The sequence below is a fragment of the Podarcis pityusensis genome (assembly GCF_964106645.2).
Source record: "Podarcis pityusensis genome assembly, chromosome: 12".
In the NCBI taxonomy this organism is placed as follows: Eukaryota; Metazoa; Chordata; class Lepidosauria; order Squamata; family Lacertidae; genus Podarcis; species Podarcis pityusensis.
Window position 1 is genome coordinate 54,597,617 of NC_138037.1, and position 24,678 is coordinate 54,622,294.

General features: G+C 41.8%; 1 protein-coding gene across 2 annotated transcripts in view; it reads right to left on the reverse strand.

Moving 5' to 3' along the window:
- The window catches only part of VPS41 (VPS41 subunit of HOPS complex), a 113,143-nt gene that overhangs the window by 59,056 nt on the left and 29,409 nt on the right, over positions 1 to 24,678 (reverse strand). For both annotated transcript variants that reach the window (XM_080975793.1, XM_080975794.1), the window contains exons 4-7: positions 21,769 to 21,846; positions 11,147 to 11,221; positions 7,900 to 7,962; positions 6,792 to 6,857 (exon numbers count right to left, since the gene is read on the reverse strand). In XM_080975793.1, the coding sequence (XP_080831919.1) occupies positions 6,792 to 6,857; positions 7,900 to 7,962; positions 11,147 to 11,221; positions 21,769 to 21,846 (282 nt within the window). The remainder of the gene's footprint in view (positions 1 to 6,791; positions 6,858 to 7,899; positions 7,963 to 11,146; positions 11,222 to 21,768; positions 21,847 to 24,678) is intronic.

The window sequence follows — 24,678 nt, forward strand, 5'->3', positions numbered from 1 at the left end:
AGATGGTCTTTCAGCTATTTGGAGCCTGAGTCATTCTGGGCTTTAAACACTTTAACACGAGCACCTTGAATTGGGCCTGGAATTAAACCAGCAACCAGCGCAGCTGTTCTAAAAGAGGGGTTAGATGAGATCTAAACAGAATGCCAGCCAGTAACCTGGCTGCTGCATTTTGGACCACTTGAAGTTTCTAAGTCATCTTTAAAGGCACATTGCAGTACTCCAGTCTGGAAGCTACCAGAGCATGGAGTACAGCGGCCAAGTCGTTTCTGTCCAAAAGGGGTTGTAGCTGGTGAATCAGCCATAGCTGGAAAAGCACTCATCTCCACAGACGTCACCTGAGCCTCCAATGGCAGCACTGAATCCAGGAGAATCGCCAAACTGTTTCTTCCAAGGGAGGGCAAGACCATACAGGACAGGCTGTCTCTCCACCTCCTGGACATGAGAACTTGGGACTCTGTCTCTTTAGGATTGAGCTTCTGTTTATTGGCCCACTTCCAGTTCATCACCACCTCCAAGCACTGCTCTGACACCTCAGCTACCACTCTTGATTCAGACGGAACAGAGAGACAGAGCTGGATATCATTTTCATTACAGAGCCTTTGGTGAATGCTGAAGACCCTGGAATTTTGCACCTGAAATGTATATTTTTAGGGGAGGGAGCAACCCTTATTTCTGTGGTTGTGAATTATTTTAAACTCTTTTTAACATGTTGCTGTAACCCAGCCTGAGACCTTAGGGTGAAGGGTGGGTAATTAACAGCAAGAACAAGAAGTAGAAGTTGGTTAATTTATTTAGCTAATCTTCAACTCGCCAACAGTATCGAATTGTCATTACCACCATACCGAGAGCAATTTAAACTCAATGAGAGCTAAGTACGGAGGGAGGAAAAGCTGTTTTCAAGAAAGGGTTGCTTCCCCCTCTTCTTGGCTGGAGAAAGTATTTTAGGGCTTTATTTCCCATAAATCCACATCCCAGCAGTCAGCATTCTCAGTACTTATATTTCAATAGCAGCTGTTGCAAAATCACTTCCTCGGCAATACGCTTCATTCGCCTATCTGTTTTCTGCTGGTAAATCTCTCTAATGCTTTGTTACAATACAGCTGCACTTAAGCTGCGCGTTCCGTCCGCTGCCGTATGTATAGCAGATCATTACATAGCCAGAATAATGTGAAACAAGTAAATCCGGACAGCAGCACAGGCAATGCTATGTTTTATCACCCTTTTCATCGCTCGCACCGGGAAGTGTGGACACTTTCCTCCTACTGTTATCCTTGGAGCATCTTAATTTGGGGCTTCATAAAGCAATGGTTTACCAACAGTGGGCAGGGTTAAGTGGAATTCCCAGAAGAGGTTTAGGGGGCCACGGGGGGCATCCGTGGGGAGGAGAGGGAGCGAGTTCCGTTGCACGAGAGGACTTAGAATCATAAAACCACAGACTTGTGGAGTTGTAGTCCAACCCCCTGATATGCATGAATCCAGTCCACAGCCATCCCTGGGTGGGCTCCAACCAGCAACCTTCTGGTTAACAGCCAGATGCACTGACCCATTGTGCCACAGAGTCTTGCATAGCCTACAGGGATCATGTATCAATTCTGTCATTTGTATTGATGTAAATGTATTTTGTACAGCTAACTATTTAGCTGTATCCCCAGTATATTTTATCTTATTGCTATGGCTATTGGCTAATGCAAATAAAGTTCCTATCTGTCTGTCTGTCTATCTACAGGGAACTCTGGTGTTCCTTAGAAGCCAATTAGATGGATTTTGCAATGAGATAAAACAACACAAGCTTGTCACTATTAGCGCTAATTGTCTCTTAAATTGTGTATAGAAGGAAGTTAGGTTTGCTCCAGAATGAGCTTGAAGACGAAGGAGGGCACTAGGTCTAGGATGATCACCCCGATCCCCACAATTACTCTGTCATACTCAGGAGGAGGAAGTTTCAGGGGACAGTATTAACAGGAAAAGTATTTCTCATTTCAGGGATGGAAAGAGCACATAGGCACATAGGCATGCTGACTGTGGTGTTACCTCTTTTATTAACGCTTCATCACTAAGAAAACACTCTTCCCCTTAGATCTGCTTGCTGTTTAGTCCAAGAATGACCACTGCAAGGAAGCTTGCAAAGCAAATTTCAGTTACACTCAGAGAGACTTGGACAGCTGAGCACCAGCATTATGTTGAGGATCAGGCTGACAGTCTCTTTTGTACAGAGCAGCGGTGAATCAGAGTACGGGTAGTGTTTCAATCTAATGGAGCTTGTCAAACAATTAACACTAGTGCTAATTACATGTAATCCCTGTCTCCAGAGTGCTTAGAGGAATCCTTCAGTCATCTAAATTAGAAGTTCAATTTTGGAAACAACATCAGTGGGATGAAATTTAAATTGATCGTTTCCCTCTCTTGGAACTGAAATTAGCAGAATTGTTACATTTTAGAAAACGCTTTAAAAGCACAGTTCATTCCAAGGTGGCAAATAGGTACATACCAAATGGCTGCATTTAAGCTATCAAGTCCCTATTGAATAAACTGAAGTAGATCATGAGCATCTTTTGGTGAGAACGGAGAGACAAGCCAGGAAGCTGCATTTAAGCACAGCTCCCTGTTACAGCTGAATCAGGAAATTATAGTTAATGGTTCCCAAGCAAACCAGGATAGGAAGCCATAGTTTAAGCTGGCTTCCAGATCATGCCTTGCTTGGAAGCCAATAAGCATCGTTTTCCAGTTCAAATGCAATGGGGAGCTATGGTTAATTAAGGACCCCCGCCCTTGCTCTAGCCTTCCCTGACCTATCACATGATTCTCTTCTCGCAAAAATGTTAGGATCCTGCTTGGAGGGAGAGACTGGTGTACTATTGAGAGGAGGTATCCAATTCTCAATGGCTATTATCCCACCCACAATACTTTATATCGTCCAGAGCTCCTGGCAAGGAAAGATGCTCTGGTCTCTGGTTCAAATTATAAGACAGAGGTACCAAGAGGGAGGGAGCAAACGAGGTATAAGACGCAGCAGGGCGTATGGAAGGAGGAGATACCAGTTCAGTTCGAACTTCAGCACCACTCGCTAGGCTCAGTTTTTATATTGGTGGGGCAACAAGGGTTTTTTGCACCACTGGCGTTTGTGTTGTAAATATACACGGATATTGAGTCATTCTAATGGTCACCCATTTTAGACAGCAATTTCAAGCTAGAAGCTACTGAGGCAATAAAGGCGTACAGCGGTTTAAGGCAAATCGACCAATACCTGGACAGAGATTGCCTTGGTATTTACTCTTACTTCACTTAAATGGGACCTCTCAGTATTTACTGACTGACATTTTACAGCTTACAAAGCAATCTGCCTTTCTTGTCTGGTACTCTTCATCTACCAACGCAACGCCAAACAGCTGACTATCCTGTTTCTAAAAATGGACTGTGCTGCAAACAGCATCCTGACAATTTAATAATTTGTCAGAGTGATCCAACCAGTTATTATGAAGCACATATTGTGGAGTTCAGAGGTAAAGGTCACCTACGTACTCACAAAGCAAAGATCAACCGGATTTGCTGACACTAAAAATCAAGGCAATTAAAATAATAATAATCCAAGACAGTACTTGGCAGATTTTACAGCAAACATACAAATTCTATCATTATACTTGAAATTACAGCAGCTGAATTTTCAGAATATTTTTGTCTTGACCCAGCTTACTTGCTACCCAAGATTTCTATTTCATTTGGCCAAAGAGGCCGATAAATATAGATGTGAGTCTTGTGATGCATTAAAAATGCAGGAATTTCAGCCACTGTGGAGGAGTCTATCTAGCTGGTTGAGTTGGATCAGAAAGAACTTCAGCTCTTTCCTGCCCCTTTATAAATTCCAATATTTAGTCAGAAAACGCCAAGGACCACCACACGCTGGCAATTACTTATTTCAGCTTCCACAACTTGAGAGATCAAGATCAGCAGCAAATACATGCATGTTCTTCAAAAACAAAGATTCCAAGCCAGTGAAGGGATGAAAGACATCAACTCCAATTATCAACAGAACACCTCTCCAATTAATGTATTATCTTCAGCATTATAATTAACACGGGCAATGAGTAGTATATTAATTGAAAATTGACAATGCAAAGTCATAAACAAAATTTCATTTTCCTAGCAACAACCCATAGATGTATCATCTTCATTAATCATTTTCTTCTGTCACATTTTACCAATATTTCTTTATGACACTATATTTGGGTTTAACCCCGTAAGTTTAAACTATTAAGAAGTATGGGTAGTGATCAACAGTTTATTGGGAAGTTATATAGCCTTTCATTTTCTTTTGGAATTTTTAAACCTCTAGATAATATTGGTGCGTTTGCACTCTCTAAGTTCTGGATTCATTTAAGCTCCCAGGTTGAAAAATGTGGCAGCTCTTTGAGGGTTAACCAAAGAACACCTTTATTTGAGCTTTCCCACCTTCATTTAGCAAGCTTTCACCCTGTTATTTTTTAAGATTAGACCCTCTTTTAAAGGCAGAAGGTTATGGCCTACAATAGCACTATTTGTCTTTTCCTCTTGCCTCAAAGCTCCACCGCCCTCCTGGGCTGGGGATGCCCTGTTATTTACAATGTATTATTATTGCAGGGTTGTCATCATCTGCCAAGTGCTCCATTCAAAACTTGCTGAACTTAATTGCAGTGTGAAATGGGCAAGAAGGGTTCTGTTAGTTAGTAACATACCCATCGGTCAAAGAAGATCACTGTTTCTGCTACACCTTTCAAGAGCCTTTCAAGAGCATATATTGTTCGGTGCCACAAAAGCAACCAATATCAGGAAACAGTCGTTTTGGTCAAAGAGCAAGCATCGAGTTCAACATCTGATGATTAACAATATTCCTGTTTCAGTTGAATACTGTAACACAGAGCTTTCCGAACTTTTCATGTTGGTGACACACTTTTTAGACGTGCATCATTTCACGACACAGTAATTCAGTTTTACTAGGAAACCGGAGGTTAAACTAACCCCTTTCCAGCCCCTGGAGGAGTGTGGGGAACATTTGCGGGACACACCTGCACACTGCAGCCGACATGCTAACAAAACTGATAATTTGACTGGCACTTTCGAGTGCTCAAAAGTGCTTTGTGTACAGTGTAGCAGAGTATCACTGAAACATCACAGCATGCTCTAACCAGACACTGAAAGCAGATACTCTCCATACTAGCTTGCAGCAAAATAGTAGAATGTTAAAACCATACAGTGGCACAGGTGAGGGTTATTTGTCATTTTTTGGTCCCACCCTTCTTTCCATGAAGCTCAGGTTAGCACAGGTAGGCTTAACTCAATTTATCATTGAAACAACCCTACTGGTCTGAGAGTCAAAGGCTAAGAGCTAAAGGCTGCTTAGCTCCAAGTCCAAGCCCTCTTGATCACATCAGCAACACTCAAAACACTTCCACCAGGCTTTCACAAGGCACACTCTTGTACTTTTTTTAGTGTAACATTCCTATAATAAGTGAACTAACCATTATTTCTGAAACCAGAAATAACCCATCGCGTAATTAGAGGCAAACTGTATACATCTTGTTACTGATCAGACTTTTCTAAAATCTTCTTATGGCGTTAAATTTCACATACCTTGTTCAATGAACTCTGAACCCATTATGCCATTTATACATTTAAAAGGTCAAGGACCAGTAAAAAGTAATCATGGTCACAATTTTATGCAGCCTAACATTCAATATATTTGCACTCATAGTGTTATAGCACAAATTAAAGTTTAAAGTTCTGTTTATTTTTAATAAATCATGGGATGCCACCCTAAGCAACACAACCTCCAGAAAACAAGCCTCAGTCAATTCTGGGGGACTTCATTCTGAAAAAATAGATCACAGCCCTATTATCGCCTTAAATATTTAGGGCTATGCTTCCTTAATTCGGAGGGATTTTTAAAATTTGGGAACTTTTGATGGGAAAATGACACCAGCTGTTGGAAAACTAAAAAAGCCTGCATTCCTTAATGTGAATTCTGTTTAAAATCAATTCAAATAACACATTTCCAAAAGTACAAGCTATTCTCAGGTTTTGGAAAATACAAAGTATTAGTCCAGTTTCCTGTTCACTGAGACTGAAGTCTCAGCCTGGTTAAATGACACATAACACTCATCCAAACCATGACTTAGAGCAAATAAACAAATGTGTGGGCTCACAGCCACTCAACTCTTCCCAATCCGGCTGCCACTATACTATCGGAGCTAAGCCATCCTATGGCTCTGTTAGGTCCAACTCCATGCTCATGGCTCGTTTCCCCCAGAGAAGCTGTAGCGTGTAAATTAAGAACAAACTTTGCAGTTCCTGGTTTGTTTGGAGCAAAACAAACTATGAGCTTGGGTCAAATGCTTCAGAAACTGGCAGAGCAGTGCAGACATCCTTCTAAGCCACCTCCCCCAGATTGCGGTGCTCTGAGGCAGATCCCGTTCCCTTTCTTAGAGCAAGGCAGAGAGATGGGGGAGCAGCATGAGGAACAGCAAAACAGTAAAAGTAAGAAAAGGATAGATCAGAGAAGTGTGCAAGGCCACCTCTTGCATCGACTCTGCTTCCGATTCTTCCATGTTTGGCAGTTAGGCAAACAGTAGTAGTTTTGCCAAGGGGGGAAACAGATGCTGGTACCTGTATTTTATCTCCCCATAATTTTCCTTTGAAAGCATCCCTGAATTACCTGATGGGGGGGGGACAAACCCCAGGGAAATATGTGCACATGTTCCTTTAGAACTTTAACTTTGCCTGTCGAGAACGGACACAGTATTATGAAATGAGAAACTTACTTTGTTCCCTCCAGTTACAAACTGCTTGCAGTGTGATCTCACAAACTGAGGGTGAACAGCGACAATCTGAACATAAAGAAGGAAAACAATGCGTTATTACTGATATCGTTCTTGTGTGGTTTTATGAGCTGCAGAATTATTTAGGTATTATTATTATTATGATTAAAATTCATTAAATTTCTATACTGCCCTTCATCCAAGGATCACAGGGCAGTTTACAATCTAAAAAAACAAAGATACATTATCATAACAAAGAAAAACAATACTCCCCAATGCATATTTTAACACAGATTGTTTAATAAATCAAAGGCCTGGTTATAGAAAAATATTTTTGGCCGGCGCCAAAAGATATGTAATGAAGGCGCCAGGCGAGCCACCCTGGGGAGAACACCCCACAAGCAAGTAGCCACCACAGAAAAGACCCTACAATTATTCCGGTACAGAGTCCGTGGTCCTACTTACTATAACCCCACATACTATCTTAAATCAAATTCTACACCCTTCAGCTAGTTTGCTTTCGCAGAATTATCACATATTGTTGGCTTGTGATTTGCTTCTCATTGTTGCTTTCTTTGGCTTGTCTACCGAGCATGTTTCTGAAACATTCCACATTATTTTGGGGTGGGAAGAAGAAGTAACTGGCCAGGAAAGCCCTTGCAGGAGGAGTCGCCAGCATGGTGCCTGCGGGTGAAGAGATGCCTTTGAGGCACCTTTTCAAGGCGCAGATTATTCTATTGGATCTGACTTTGACCCACATCCCTTGGAGAGGAAACATTTGTGTGCATTTGTGCTCTGCCCTTCTACTTTTCCGTGGGGCAGGTTGATCTGGGGGGCGGTGGGGATAGGTGAGCAGAGGAGGATGGCACCCACAGCACTCCCTCTGAATTCCAAATGTGCCCATGGACCTAAAAAGCAAGCAGAAAGAGGACAAATCCCTCTGCTTTGCAGAGGAATCACGGAGAAACACCATCATTGTCCATACCAAAACTTTTGAATGAAATCTATGATATATTCATGTTCTTTTTCTTTTTTTGGAGAAAAGAAATAGTCATGGCTATTTGCTGAATGCAACAATAGTACATTTGTTAAGACTTAACTAAGCTCTTACTTTAATAGGGCAATCAAATGTTTCGTGGAATTCTTCCCCTGTGTACAATCCAAACACCTGCACCTGAAATTAAAGGATATGCTTTTAAAACCATATTAAAATGTCTATGATTTATCCCACTTCAGAAGTCAAAAGGTGAGTGTAAATGGCAACAGCAAATACATCATAGTTTGGGTTTTTTAAAAAACAAAAACAAATATATTTGCAGCACACTGTAATAGTTTAAAATTATCCAAAGCTTTCCTTGATTCCATTAAAGTATTTAATGGAAACACGAAAGTGCTTCTATGCAATTAAGCTGCTAGAACCACCAGAAGGACAAAGGACTCTCCACGCTTTATGCCAAACACTTCTATTGAATTGATAACCACCTGACTAAAACAGAAAATAATTTCCATTTCTACAATAAATAGAACATAAATGGAAACCTTCTATTATCTCAGAGGCTCTGCTTTTCTACCATTATACATATTTTCATTATGTTTTAAAATGCAGCTTCAAGGGTACTAAATGCTAACATATTTACCTTGTGGAATACTCCCAGTTACATTTCAGTCATATCATCATATCATATATTTGTCCCTAATAACCACCAAGCAAAGCTTTTAAATGTTGAGATAATACAGTGGTGAATATCTGAATGACAGGCCCCCAAATGCATAGCAAGAAATGTGCTGTAACCCTTTTCGCAACACCTCCTGTTTTCCCAGTTACTAATTCAGCAGGATAAAACGTTGAATTAGGATTGGCGGAGCAGTTGCAATCCCATCTCAATACAAGGGTGTTCAGTTTTGGGCAAAACACTATCCCTTAGCCTAATCTATTTCACAGGATGGCTGAAAGAATAAAAGGAGGGAAACAGACACCCTACCATTCCGCCAAAGCGTTTAGAACAGTGTGGAAACTGGAAAATGTGAAAAGGCATTCACATGTTCCTGTATGCACAACAGGAATAATACAGTGCAGAAAGACTCGTGGGTCTTTGTGCAAAAATACCCACAATCATATCCAAGTTCTGAAACCTCAGTTGGTCCAAAATGCTGCAGCTACACTATAGGCAATTTTGTGGAGTATATTAAAAGGTAAAGGGACCCCTGACCATTAGGTCCAGTCGTGGCCGACTCTGGGGTTGCAGCGCTCATCTCGCTTTATTGGCCAAGGGAGCTGGCGCACAGCTTCCGGGTCATGTGGCCAGCATGACTAAGCCGCTTCTGGCGAACCAGAGCAGTGCACGGAAATGCCGTTTACCTTCCCGCCAGAGCGGTACCTATTTATCTACTTGCACTTTCGAACTGCTAGGTTGGCAGGAGCAGGGACCGAGCAACGGGAGCTCACCCCGTCGTGGGGATTCAAACCGCCGACCTTCTGATCGGCAAGTCCTAGGCTCAGTGGTTTAACCCACAGCACCACCCAGGTCCCTGTGGAGAATATTATTCCACTGCTATTCCATCTGCACTGGCTTTCCATTTATTTCCAAGCACGTTACCTTTAACACTGCCAGCAGCCTGGTGCCAAATTATCTCCTCCCACAAGTGCCTGCCTGTTCACTCAGATCTTCTGGACTTTGGGGTGATTTTGCTCCATGTCCTGCCACCATGAGAGGCATAATGGGCAAGGCTCCAGGGGAGTCCAGGCTGTGAAACCTCCTGACCCTTTCAGCTATGGCCTTTGGATGCTGCACCAAAACGCTTTTACTTCTGCGGGCTTGTGGTATGGCTGGCTCCTAAATCTGCCGTGTTCTTTCATACCTTTTGTTCTTATCTCCTTGTCTGATTGTTTGTGAAAATACACGGCTGCTAGTCAACTTGAGCATCTCAGTGTGGTTGGAAAGGTGAGCTATAACTACCCAAACTAAATGAATAAACTTGGAGAACTGAAATGTATGGCACTTGGAACCCCTGCCTGTCCTTCCAAGCATGTGTTGAGCCTTCAGTGTGCAAATGCACAGCCAATCTCAACTGCAAAAAAAAATATTTTTTAAATCTAAATACATCAAATCACACCAAAACTTTACTTCTTGAATATATAAGCACATCACTTTTGATTATCGTACACAATTATTGGCTTCTGTCTTATCTTGCCAGGACAACTGCATTACTCTTAAGAGCCTCTCGCACTGGTTATAAAATTCTACAACCTCTTTTACCAGCAATAGTATCTCAATTATTGTGCCAATTATTGTAACATCAAGATTTCTTCGGAGGACAACACACTGGGAACCATAAACTTATTTATGGCATTTATTCGCTCACTAAAAGCACAGATTAAACGAGTTTACTACTCTTTGCTCCTGTGGGAAGAAAAATATATATACTTCAGTATTTATTTTAGTTTACTGTTCCTAAAAATCCTGCCTAAGAATGTGATTAGTAACAAATAGTGTTCTATCCAGTTAAGTGAGATGGATCTTGGGAAATGACGTTAATACACTGTGCCTGCTAGCAGAATTATTCCCAGAAAAAGCATCCTGAATAGGTTACGATTTGGAATTTTATTATCACAACCAATATTAGCAAAGACTGCCATGGTCTTAAAAGCAAACAAATGAACAAAGACATTCTAATAAGTGGGGAAATCGATCATCAAAATCACTAAAATGTCACAGCTCTTAACATTCCAGGAAAACAATGCTAATTGTTAGCTGTGCGGTACACAAAATGATGTATGTCTCCAGTCGAGGAAGAAGTTGCCACATTTTTAAGGAAACTGTACATGTATTATATGTATTGATTTCACATTTGTTTAAAGGAGCAACTGCAAGGCACTATATTGCTCTGATAAACTATGACTGCTTATCAAAAGATTTCTGAGGAAACAATCATAAGGTGCTTTTTAAAAAAACAACCAGAACCAAAACCACCAGCCCAAAGAAATCTTGCCCACAAAAATCCAATTTTGTGGATTTATAGCAGAGAAACATTAAGCTACTGTCTTGCAGGAACATCAGACTAGTCAGTGAAGTATAACTGGCACAGTAGTAATGATTACAGTGACAAGTCCCTGTGCCACAGCTGTTAATCAGTTTAATACCAGTAACATTATTGACATTTCTTGTAATTACTTTTCCTTAGGCACATTTGGGCCAAATATATTTGACTTTAATTATGAGGGGGGTTTTGTAAGTGAGTCAGGTACTAAAACACAAAGATCCAGGTGCTGTTGTTATAGGATTTTGCTGTACAGAGATCTCCTGAGGACTTGGAAAGTGGCACATCACCATTTCATGCTAAATGTGGAAAAGTCATACCTTGCCATCTTCAGAGCAAACACCCATGTGTTCTCCACTTTCATCCAGGCTAATTTGATTTATCTTAACTGGACTCTGTTAAAAGTTTGGGGGGAGAGGGAGAGAGAGAGAAAGAGAGAGAGAGAGAGAACATTTTAGAATGCACAATGCAGAAGATGCAAGTTGCTTCCATCTCACACCCAATACAAAAACCAGGTGTGCAGTACCAACAACCCACCAAATTAAATGCTGCCCACTAGTCATATGTAGTGGCTCATCAGAAGCTCAACCTGGTTTTGCTGCCTGCCTGGGACTGCTAACAAAAGGAAGAACAAGGTGTGTGTGTGCGGCTCCTCGGGAGGCTGCAACAGATAACTAGTATTGCTGCTGTTTGGCAGTAGTGTTCAAACTTACCATCCTCCCAGAATGTTTTCCCTATTGGCATAATTTAGACAATAAAATCATAAAAGAGAGAGGGGGGGGGGGGAATCCATTAAACGTTGTTAATCCAGACATATTTCAAACACATAAAACATATAAAAGACTCTGTAGCCACCATTAAGTAAAATTAAGTAGTTTTAAATTTGACTTTTAAAATCTTCGCTAAATATCGCGAAACAATCTCAGTAGTTTAGGGTACATCATTCCTATTCATTTGTCCACTGCACATGACAAAGAATTCTGGGGCATATTATAATAGATTATCTACTCAAGTCAATTTAGATCCAACTGTTTCTCCTGATGGAGCCCAGCGTGGCAAACACATCTATTATTATTATTATTATTATTTTTATTATTATTATTATTATCATCATCATTATTATTTCACCTAGAATGCCCTTGGCACTGCACGTTACAATAGAAAACTTGCAGTAGTGGGCAAGGCTGTCTGCCATTTCTTGTCTTCTTGATATGCTTCTAAGGATTCCATGGAATGCCAATTTTCAAACAGCCCAAGAAAGCAAGGAGAGCGGTGTCCCAGAAGTCAGGTGTGCAAACAGGTCTACTCATCAAACAGGTTACTAACCTGTGACATAAAATGGAGTGGGAAGAACAGACTTCCATAAGCCTTCTATGCCTAGTCACAAAAAGCTGGTGACCAGAAGAGTAGTTATTTGCAAGCCTGCCCAAAGTCTTTATGGTGCTAATATGTCACAGACTATAGCCTAAGTTCCAAGGGAGATGGATAATATGGAATATTTTCTGCTGGTGGCAGCCATCACTACACTGAAGAGCTGTGAAGGGTTATGTCTCTCCCATTACACCTTGCTGCCCTGCAGAGATGTCTAGCTGTTTGTGGCAAGTGAACAGCAATTACCATCATCATTGCATCGTGGTGAGTCAGGTCTAACAATTAATCAGGTGCTCATTTGAATTCAGAAAATGGTTGGGGAAATCTTGCCAGTTTGTGCCTCCATTACAACTGCTCACAGGAGCAGATTTGTGGATGTCTGAACCTCACTCTAGCCAAAGCAGCTTCCACTTACATGAGCAGGCAGGTCCCAAAGTGAGATTACTCACAGTAGTGTTCAGAGGATTCAGATTTTGCGCTACAGCAATGTGAATATTACATTATAGCAAGGATGAAGTATAAAAGCAATGAACAATAAGACTGGAAATTAGCTGAGTAAGTTCCCTCTCTAAAGAACTTTAGGAGTTAGATGATTAACTTGAGGACAAAAATCAGGTTTTCATGAAGAAAGTCTTGAAAGTTGTGTCAGTGAGGAATAAACGTCCCTCACTGAATTCCCATTAGCTGCAGTTTTATTTCTGAGGGAGACCTGTTTGGGATTCTGGACAATATAAGTTTGACTGTTCAAAAGAAATCAATATCGTCAGGCTGACACTATTAGAACAAAAATGTAACTTTAATAGGAGGGAAAAAGTTCAGGAGAAATGGTTTGTGCGTTTGGCAGGGGAGGAGGCCAGTAAGTATGTGATAAGAAAAGCTTTCTACAAAACCCTAAATTTGAAGAAAAGCTTCCACTTGCAAAATACAGCCTGTGTGATAATCAATTACCTAATGTAAAATGCTTGAAATAAATACACTTAGTATGGATTATGTCAGCTCTTCAATTAGGAATAAATTCATGGCCATTCAAAGAGCCTCTTTTAACTGTGTGGCAACTTCTTTTCCCTAGATGCTCATCATCGTCCCACCTCATAGTGTCAGTCCCTCAACGGTGAACCTGAGAAATCAATCTGCTAATGTATAATTTGTAAAGCTCCTCTGACTAACAAATGGATAATTGATTCTTTCACAAATGCTGCATCCCCGTGGATGGGAGGCAGAATGAATAACAAACATTAGGGCTGGATTTGACTCCATTTCTGGGAGAGAGGCAATATTTGCGAGCTGGCATTCTAAATGTTTTAAAAAGTTGACTGTGTGACTTCATGCCTTTTAGCCATGGTTAACAAGCATGCAGCACACAGATTAGGGGTGTGAAAAGCAAACTGGTGCTCAATTGCAATTATGGCAAACCACATTTCATTACAGGAGGGACCTGCTGACTCACCCACGAGAAAAAAATCTCAGCTAATCCCATCACAGCCTGGGCACAACATTTTATCATATATGCGTATGTATCTAAAAACAGTAATTGATCCCAAAGATTTTCTTCAAAATAAAGTGATCAATGTGATGATCGGAAACTCAACAGCTTTGATCATTCATCTACCATGGGGGCACAGTCCATGACTCTGGATCTATCACCAGGCAGAGGAGAAAAAAACCCCAGAGTGTTTAATCTGCAATAGATTGGACGTCACATTAGATAATACTAATAATACTAATACTACTACTACTACTAATAATAATAATAATAGTGGTTTCCCCAGCCACTCTGGGCAGCTCCCAACAGAATTAAAAGCACAATACAACATCAAACATAAAAAACTTCCCTAAACAGGGCTGCCTTCAGATGTCTTCTAAAAGCCAGATAGTTGTTTATTTCCTTGACATTTGACGGGAGGGCATTCCACAGGGAGGGCACCACTACGGATAAACCATGGGGTCTGATGATTGTAAATGAACTGTAAAAACTGCTCAGAAAGTATGCCTTTAAAGAAGTCTGAATAAAGTACATCACTAGATTTCAACCATTTTTTTAGGGGGGGGGAGGATAAAGAGTCAGTATAGTATAGTCCTTAAGAGTGTCAGGACCTGAGAGACCAGGGTTTAAATCCCCACTCGGTCATGAAGTTGCTTTGTGACCTTGGGTCAATTCAGAGCCTCTCAGTCTTACCCACCTCACGGGGTTGTTGTGGAGAATAAATGAGAAAGAGGAGAACCAAACCTTGAGCTCCTTGGAGAAAACGTGGGATAAATGCAATAAATGAGTAATAGGAGATATTTATGCAAAAATTGGGAGTAAAAAGAGGCAAAGTGCCCATTTGCAACACTTTTTAGCTTGCTCTAGTAAAATTGGATTTGTTTGAAATTTGGCACATTTATGGACCTCATCAGGCAGATGAAGTTTTAAGGTTCAATCAACAGGTGTCATTTCTATACGCTGTAGAAATTTGAGGCTTATACTGGCAGAATCCGCGATCAGGGGAAGGAGACAGCGGAAGAAGAATGGAAGAAATTTAAAATCTATCTTAAGGACTATTATAAACTTGATGAATGTTAGAATGTCGAGGTTTTGAGAAAGAAAGGGTTATAGCGATATAAGATTAGACAGAAGGAAAGATTAAGAAGACATATGTTTGACAGAACTATTTAGAAGTTGCTGGAAAATTTTGGACATTGGGATGCAGAAAGGGGAGGTATGGGGGAGTCCGAGAAAGAAGGTTTATGAAAAAAAGGTCATGAAACTATACGTGTTTGTATGTCTTTTTATATGTTTGTATTGTTTTAAAAATTTTGTAAAACCAATAAAAATTTATATATATATAAAAAAAAAGAAATTTGAGGCTTATAACAGCAGATTTATAAAATCTTGAAAGTGCCCCTTTAATACACACAAGACTTTCTAGATATATAAAAAACCCCCACTGTAATGATGAGCACCATTTGAAAAGTTAGTATCCCCTTTTCCCTTGCACAGTAAACCATGCCTCTTCCAGCATATGCAAGGGGCAGTACAACAGTTTCATTCATATGCAAATGTGATAGTCAATTAACTGACTGATCCCAACATGATTCGCAAAGGCTGCAGGCAGGCAAGTAAACCTGCCTAGGATGACCCTGAACATTAGTTGGTGGCAGTCCTACTTTTATTCCTAGCTTCAAAATCAGGTGACTTGCACCAGCTGCTTCGTTTTAATTTCTGGTGCATAAGCTAGCTCTATGTCTTCATTTCTTTATTTCTTAAAGTTGGAATGGGACTACGCAGAAGCTTCCAAGCCCAATTATACTTTTCAGTGCAATGAGGGACATGCCGTCCCCAGGGCTGTAATTAAAGGCCAGTTCTTAGATGGTAGAGCAAGAAAATCATACACAGACTATTTCTACATTTGATGTCTTTTTCTTTCCTTTTTTTAAAAAAGGAATTGCCACCACAAATTTTCTTTGAACTATTTAGCATTCTATCAGGAATGCGATAATGACCAATCATATACCCTGTCATGGCTTTTAAAACGAATAAGATTCAACTTCCTGGTAGAGGTAAAGCTGTTAGCTAGACAAAGTTCATTATCAACAATATCTTAACACCCATTGGGAATAAAGGATTGTCATACTCGTGTGCTTTCTTCACCATGTTATTTCCCTGACATGTCATTTTTTATTCTTAAAAATTCATGTCTGGCTTTCTTTTTAAATAGCAACAAAGGGCTGCAAGTCCACCATTAACGTCACCTTATTTAACAAGTGCTGTCCTATTTTAATTCCATTGCTTTTGACTTTCGAACAAGAAAAGCATCTCAATGTAAACAACATTCTATTAATGAAAGAACTCTGAATAATTCTAAGTGGTTGCATTTGGCATATGAGCACACAAGCCCTCCAGTTAATAGTACACAGCCTTTTCCCTCTCTAACCTTTCCCTCAAGAAGTGATTTATGAGATCTTGAATGGAACTGGAGTCACCTACATGCCTTATTTTTTTTGCCACCAATTCTGAAAAGCTCCAAATCTGAATTCAAAGCTATTTCCCCCTGTATAGGCCAGCAGCACAGTAACAAAAACATGACAATCTTCTGTTTCTTTTGTTCTCGGAGCACTTGGGTGTATTGTAAGACATCCCGATCCTTTCTGAGCGGACTGGGAGTTGCTGCAGAGTGGGCCTCACCATCTCTCCAGAAACATCAAAAAATGTAGGCCAAGATAAAAGTGCTCTTTCCCATTCACATTCCTGGGAGTGGCAATGGCATAATCCCATGTTGGGCAACATGGTGCTTCTCAAATATTGTGGACTACAACTCTCATCAAACCTGACTTTCTGGGGGTGATGGGAGTTGGAGCCCAACAACATCTGAGGGGCACCATACTGGCTACTCTCAAAATAATGCTTTGCCACTGGGAAACCTAAAGAGCTAATAGGCAAAGCAAAAGGACACTGCTGAGTTATTGACAGCTGCGAGACCCCTCAGAACATTATGCTTCCTATGGCCCTCTTTGTTTAGATGAAGAGATCTTGAAGGCAAAGATATATTGGATCACCAAACAGAGATTCCTTAGGGAATCGTATGTTAGAGAGCAGTTGACTGTTCGAGGATGAATTATAAAAACTTGGAATTAAAATGGATATACTTTTATCTTTACTCCTCATAAGGTTTGAGAACTTGCAACTTTTAAACAACTACCCACTTCCCTGTCTCTTTCTCACAGGAAAAATGGTGGGCGCAAGCAGAAAATGAAGCTTAGGGGAAAGGGGAAAAGCCAAGGGAATCAGCAGTATGCTAGCTTCTTAGGAGCCAATCCTTTCCAAATCCCCCAATACTTTTAAAAGGTTGTTGGGATTTAGCAAACGCACATCTATCTAATAAGCTTCCTGTCTCTTAAAGAGTTTGGCACAGCGTAGTCTTTTAACTCTGCTGAGCTCCTACAACAGGGAACATACCAAAGGTAATATGCCAAAGCAAGGAGGTGACTTCAGGCAAGTAGTTCAGGGGTTCAGCAACCAGTTTGCTTATCACAACATGATGGACTGCCCTGCAAGATCTTGCAGATGTCACCAGACAAGGCCGGCCCACCCATTCGGCAAGGTGAGGTGACTGCCTCAAGCGGCAGGATGCACAGCAGCAGTGGATCAGGCCCCCAAGGATTGCTGCTGCTGCCACCACATCCCCCCCCCCCGCTGTTCCTGATGCATATCTTTTATTCCTCCGCTGTTTCTGAGGCAGGTCTTCACTCACTCCTTCTTCCCTGGCAATCTGCATAAAGCTGCGATCGCGCAAGCAAAATCTATGTGAGTTGCAGTGACACTGTACTTCGCGTCTGCGAATGTGAACAACCCGTTTCAAAGGGAGGGGATTTGTCCTATTGATTTCAACGAGACTTCAATGCAACTAACGTTTCTTGAATTGCACCCACAGAGTTAATAAGCAGAGTACCCTGGCAGATTATTTTCAAAAGCACGTAAACATTCAATTCTGCGGTCTAGTTGGCGTTTCGCTGCTTTGTCTTCTGTGCTACTGACAAAGACAACTGAAATGATGCCGTTAGAGTAATAAACAGAAACATTTACACGGCCTGTCAAAACATGTGAAGTGATAAAGACTAATGCATATGAAAGTGCAACCCGAAGTAAAATATTTCTCCATCTTAAATCAATAGAAGTAAACTTCCTTGTTATGTGGGGGCAGGGGGGAGCGAAGCATTATTTTTCTGAAAGCAATTAACTGGGTTCTTTATCATTCACCGTAATAACACGAACAGAGTCACTATAAGGCTTGCTTTCCTGTCAAATGTAAAACGGTATCAGGGCTGTTTACAAAATGCGTCACCCATCAAATGTGCATGGGATTGAGGAAGATGAACTTGTGAGAAAGGAGAGACTGAATATGGGTTGAAGCAGGGCAAAGTGTGGCAGTGGGTGGAGGGGTGGTTTAAAAGGACTTTCGAAGCATGACACGCTTTGTGGATAATCCCATCAAGGTAATAAGAAGCCTCAGATCAACCTCAATAGTTCCTGTAGCATGAAATCCTTAAAAAGGTAAAGGACCCCTGACAGTTAAGTCCAATCGTGAACGACTCTGGGGTTGCGGCGCTCATCTCGCTTTACTGGCCAAGGGAGCTGGCGTACAGCTTCCGGGTCATGTGGCCAGGATGACTAAGCCGCTTCTGGTAAACCAGTGCAGCACACGGAAACGCCGTTTACCTTCCCGCCGGAGCGGTACCTATTTATCTACTTGCACTTTGATGTGCTTTCGAACTGCTAGGTTGGCAGGAGCAGGGACAGAGCAACAGGAGCTCACCCCGTTGCGGGGATTCGAACCACCGACCTCCTGATCGGCAAGCCCAAGGCTCAGTGGTTTACACCACAGCGCCATCTGCTTACCTGTTGACAAACCAAGGCAGTGTACCAGAAGTTGCCTTCTAGTGAGGGGAGCCATTGGTCCAGCTAGCTTAGCACTGCCTATGCTCACTGGCAGAGGCGCTCCAAGTCTTCAAGAGGAGGACACTCCCAGGCCTACCTGAAGATACCAGAGATTGACCCTGGGACCTCCTGTGCTGAAGCAGACACTCTACCGCCCAGCGATGGTCCTCCCCCCCAGAATGGGATTGGACAAATTTGTGGAGGCTATGTCTGTCATGACCCAAAAATGAAACCTCCACAGCTAGAGACAGGACACTTCTGGCGGGAGATGCTTTGCACACGCACCGTGAGAGGGCTGCAGCTTTTCCGTTTTGCTCACAGAAGCATCAAGCTGCCCACTTCGAGACACAGCATGCTGGGCTTAAGCAGACCTTTGGTGTGATCCTGCAGGGGTCTTTCGATGTTCTTAAACACTGAAACTTTAATATGGCTCTAAGTGCTACAAAAACCTCTGGGTTTTCAAGGTTGCAAAGAGGCAACCTGACTACTTTTAACTTTTTCTGCCATTCTGATTAAACAAAAAAATTTCGAATTCTCAAAGCCATCAAATATTTAAAAATAGGCCTTGAAGGAGTGTGCAAACACATGTTAAAAAATTCCACAGCAAGGGGGTGGTTCTTAAATATTTCATGCTATTTTCTTAATTCCCCCATTTGAGAAAGGCCTTAGAAGAACAACATGCTGAAAAGATTTCAATTTCATTCCACCCAAAGAACGCTTCAAAACATTATATATTTAAATTTGTTTTCCACACTCATGCATCACCACTAAACCATTAAATATTAAAAAACCAACCCTGCTTATAAAGCAGTCTGCATTTTCTCCTCTCCAAGGGAAGTGCAACACTTTTGTTGGCACAAGCCATTTCTTGTTACTGTACTTGCTCTAAATATGTATTTATTAAAAACACCAGGCAACAGGGCATGAATTCTCTCTACCCCGCCCCTTCTGAAAGCATTTTTTTTATTTGTTACTTAGCTAAATGTGTTTGTACAGCTCTCACATCTACAACGCTTTAATCTACAAGGATGTCAGTCGCGGCAATAATTATATTAATAAATTGTAGGCCATCTTAAGAAAAGATGAAGAGGCATTTGGAATTAATATGCTGTAAATCGCTTCCGCACCTTCCTTTGTCAGTGGAGTTAGCCAGGCTTTTCTTCTCCGTTGCCTTTAAGTCATAATTTTCAATTCATTTGACACATTTCATCTCACTCAAAGCACTGAACCCTAATACAAGAGAACACCAGTATGTCAAATGCTCAGGATCCAAGAACACATATCGGTTAATCTTAAGCAGGTGTCACCGACGAAGATGCAGCCATCTTTGTGAGAGGGAAGGCGGGCGGGAGAGAAACGTATCGAAATAATCAGCGTACGGTCAGGAGTCGTTAGGGATTCTGCAACGTTTTCAGAAGATCCGCCCTCCGTTTAAGTTAAGTTGCCCCCCCCCCCACTGTATTTCAGGCTGAAGCTAGGAGAACGGGAGCTCTTTTGTTGAACAAAAATAGCCTTTTGCCCTTTGGTATCTCCCACTACTTTCACCTTTCAAAGAGGGCTTGAAACAAAAGTTGGATAAACAGTTATATTTGGGCAATGGTCATGAGCTACTCAGAACTAAGAGGGCAATAGATACCTCATTTTCCGTCACCTACAGATTGATATAGAACTTCAGAGGCACCTGAGGGCACACAGTGGTGCTGACGCCACATTTGAAGGGAGTCCAGGCGCATGCCCTGTGTGCCCCATTCCCCACTCGCCAACTGCTTCTCCTGTTTCCCTCTCCCCTCATTCCCATTTTTTACCCCACCAGGGCAGCGGAAAAGGAGTGTCTCCTTTTCTTTGTTTTCACCCCAAAACCAAAAGAACGCAGGATTTGTTCCTTACCACAAGCAACCCAACCCTCTTGCTTTTACAAGGCAGCTGGAAAGGTCTCCTTTCTTCTTCCAACCCCTTTTTCTTATCAAGGCTGTTGGACACACCAGTTCTAGCATAATCCTACCCCTGTCTACTCAGAAGGAAGTCCCACTGAGTTCTACAGAGCTTACTCCCAGGTTAACAGGCACCAGATCCAAGGGCAGCCAGCACAGCAGGGTGGTCCATAGCATCTGTCTGTCTGTCTGTCTGTCTGTCTATACATACACACACAACAACAACCCTTCAAAAAGTTGCTCCTAGCAGTCGGTTTAGGGGAACAATTGTATAATTAGATTTTTTAAAAAAATTAAAAAGTAACCTTTCACCTTTCTCTTAAAAGACTGCTATGTCAGCATCGGAACACGCATTATGTTTTGCAAGCATGTTGACACCTTGTGATGGACACTTTGCTAAGTGCTGACAATGGTCTTTGAAAAAAGAAAAGAAAGCCTACCGGAACATGTGACAATTTAAGACAAATACTATAAATATTTTTCTTGAGCAGCAACTGCATACGGCCTACAAGAGGTATATTTTATTCCCCAGAATATGACTTTACATAAATTCTGCATTGTGTTTGTTCTCTAAGATTCCAGGAAATCACATGGAGAGGGGAAAAAATCTTCCTCTTCTCCTTCAATCAATACAATCCCTTAAGAGACCAAGCTTCAGGACATTCACATAAAATATTAGCTTTATATATTTGCAGTAGATAAACTGAAGTAGCAAGGCAATCAATCAATTTTCAATTACTTTTGGCATCTCAATATGATAGGACACATACTAACTATCAACAATGGTGAAGCTAACGAACTGCTCCATGCCTATAGATGCCACAAGGACCCAAGGCATGCAGATGAGTTGTGTTAATTGTGACCGGGGCTATGGCACCAAGTGTGGCCCTGAAAATAGCCATATTCCAAAGACAATGTGGGACCAAGCCAACAGCACTGACCACAATGCTTTGGTAACACATGAACTGGGCCCTAGTTGAGACGGTTGGGGGAACCGCTGGCTGCTATTCGTTTTTCAATGGCTGCCATTTTGCCGTGCAGGATGTTGTATGTTGTATGCTCCAGTGAATCTGAACCCTGTTGTGTTGTGCTACTTAAGTCCAGGTCACACAGCTGGCAGTAGTACACTTGTCAAAAAAGGGGCTCAGAGGAGATCAACGAAATTCTGGATGGGGTGGGTTGTTCCAAATATAGCATGAGGCTGCAAAGAAGTAGTTGTACTTACAATGTCAAACTTCTGGGTGATATTCCCCTGGACATCGAGTAAATAAACTTTGCCATAATGTGTTCCAAGCGCCAAAAACTGAAGAGAGGAAAAAGAAGATACTCAGTGAAAATTAAGACTTTCCATGATTTACGTACATTATTGTGCTGGTGCATGCTAGCTGTCAAAAGTCATCTACTGATGATGAATGTTGGCTGGCAGTCTCCTCCTGCTGCCTCCTAGTCTATTGTGGCAAATCACAAAGGCAGTGTGAAGACAGGGGCTCATCCTGGCATATGCTGAAGAATAAAATGATAACGTTTGATGAACTATCACTTTCCGTATTGGCTTAGCTAGACCGAGGAGTTGAAACAAAATAATCCATGACTAAGGCCACCACAGATATTTTTAAAGCCAGTTCCTGACTTCTGCCTCTTTGTTGCACCTTCATCATGACGGAAGCATCAAGCTGGTGTGTGTTAATTGAAATAGAAATTGAAATACTTTATTGTCACTTGTACAACTTGTATACAGTGAGATTACACAAGCACCCCTCACTCAGCTCTCTTAGTCTTAATTCCCCTCGTTTACTGACGCACACCCACCAAAACCGGAAGTCAGTTGCCCTGTTGTTATCTTTTCATTCAGCAGCCTAACAGCCCACGGATAGAAGCTGTTCTTTACCCTGTTGGTGCGACTAATCCTGCTTCTGTATCTTCTGCCCAAGGGCAGGAGATCAAGAAAGTGCCAGCCAGGGTGTGAATCATCCCTGAGAATTTTCCTCACTCTCCTGAGGCAACGTTCTTCCGCTATTTCATCCGGCAGATTCACAGGACAGCCCATAATACCTTGTGCTGTATTCACCACCCTCTGTAGGCACTTCCCATCAGTTGATGTCAAACCAGCGTACCACACCGTGATGCAGTGTGAAAGGACACTTTCTATTGTGGACCGGTAGAAGGAGATCATCAAATGTTGACTGACATCGTTCTTTCGCAATACTCTGAGGAGATGGAGTCTCTGTTGGGCTTTCTTAACTACCTGGGTTGTATTTATTAAGCGTGTAAAAGTGGTACTGCTGCTAACCTACAGAGGAGGGGTGGATACCCAAGACAACATGTCACAAGAAAGTTCAGAAGAGGAGATAACTTTGCACCTGAGAAGTGGGAATGAAAGAAGAAAGCGAATAGTGGAGTGAAGAAGCCAGGACACTGGAGGAGGGAGAACGAAGTGGGGGTTTTCTGTACCTCTGCCACCACCTGTCCAAGGCATGTGGTTAGATAGTACATATAAAGCCTTGTGGCACAAAAACAAGTCACTTAAAAAAACAACAACAACATTTAAAAGGGATTGCTTGCTTTTAAAACTGCCCCTCCATTTTAAATCATCCCTAAAGTCCCAAAAAGCACAGAGGTTATCTCAACTATTTTTCCTGCATCCAGTTCTTAACCACGTGGGGAGATAGAATAATAATAATAATAATAATAATAATAATAATATAATAATAATAATAATAATAATAATAAACAACTTTTATTTATATCCCGCCCTCCCCGGCCGAAGTCGGGCTCAGGGCGGCTAACACCACATATATAACATTAGTATAAACTCAAGCAATAATTAAATTACCTCCTAAAAACAGGTCAAAATCAAATTAAAGTCTAATTAGATGGCTTTCCGCAGGGTTAGGGTTGGGAACAGTAAGTGCTCATCGGCCCAACTGTTTACGCTGATCTTATATGGGCCTGTGAGAATGCTGGGAGGCCTCTTTCATATTAGTTCTTATACTAAAAGAAAAAGGGAGTCAGGCTGAGCCCTGACAAAAGGCCTAGCAGAACAACTCCATCTTGCAGGTGGAACAAATCTATCTTGCAAGCCCTGCAGAAAGATGTCAAATCCCGCAGGGCCCTGAACTCTTGTGGCAGAGTGTTCCACCAGGCCAGGGCCAAGGCTGAAAAGGCCCTGGCCATGGTTGAGGCCAGCCTAATCTCTCTGAGGCCCGGGATCTCCAAGGTGTTATTATTTGTAGACCATAAGGTCCTCCATGGGGCGTACCAGGAGAGTGGTCCCGTAGGTACGAGGGTCCTAGGCCATATAGGGCTGGAAAGGTTAAAAGCAGCACCTTAAACCTGATCCTGTACTCCACCAGGAGCCAGTGCAGCTGGTATAGCACCGGGTGAATGTGATCCAGTGGTGAAGACTCCATAAGACATTCTGCACCCACTGGAGTTTCTGGGTCAGTTTCAAGGGCGGCCCCACGTAGAGTGAGTTACAATAATCAAGCCTGGAGGTGACCGTCGCATGAAGCAAAGTGGTGAGATCAGGGCGGGAGAGGTAAGGGACCAATTGCACATATGAGCAAGTTAGCACAGAATCATGGCATGCATTCCTTGAAAAGGTGGGTCTCTCTCTCTCTCTCTCTCTCTCTCTCTCGGACAGGTCAGTCCCAGTTTAATCTACAAAGAGGATGGCAATGCAAATGACCCAGCCTGCTCTGGTCCTGCGGTCAAACCTTTCAGCCATAAAAACAGGTCGGAAACCAGCATTAAGTGTGTGCAGTGTGCATAGAGCACATGTGCTGCATGAGCACATAAAATACCCCCCCCCCAAAAAAAAACCACCACAAAATAAGGGCTCTACTTGCTATTTCATAATATAACAAAAATCCAGGCAGGGTTATTATTTATATATTTAGATTCTAAACAGAGATCTAGTTTATGCTACCGAATTCTGAGGACTAAAAACAAATTAACCAACAAAATGTTTGGTGCTCCTTTATATAGATGAGGATGCATTCGCCCCCGCACCTTTTCTTTAGCATTACTCAAGTGGTCAGACTCCTAAATTCTCTGTATTTCATTGCATGTGAGCATGCTTCATTGCAGCCTATAATGAAATGCTCAAATTTACAGGCACTACTAAGTGTGTCAG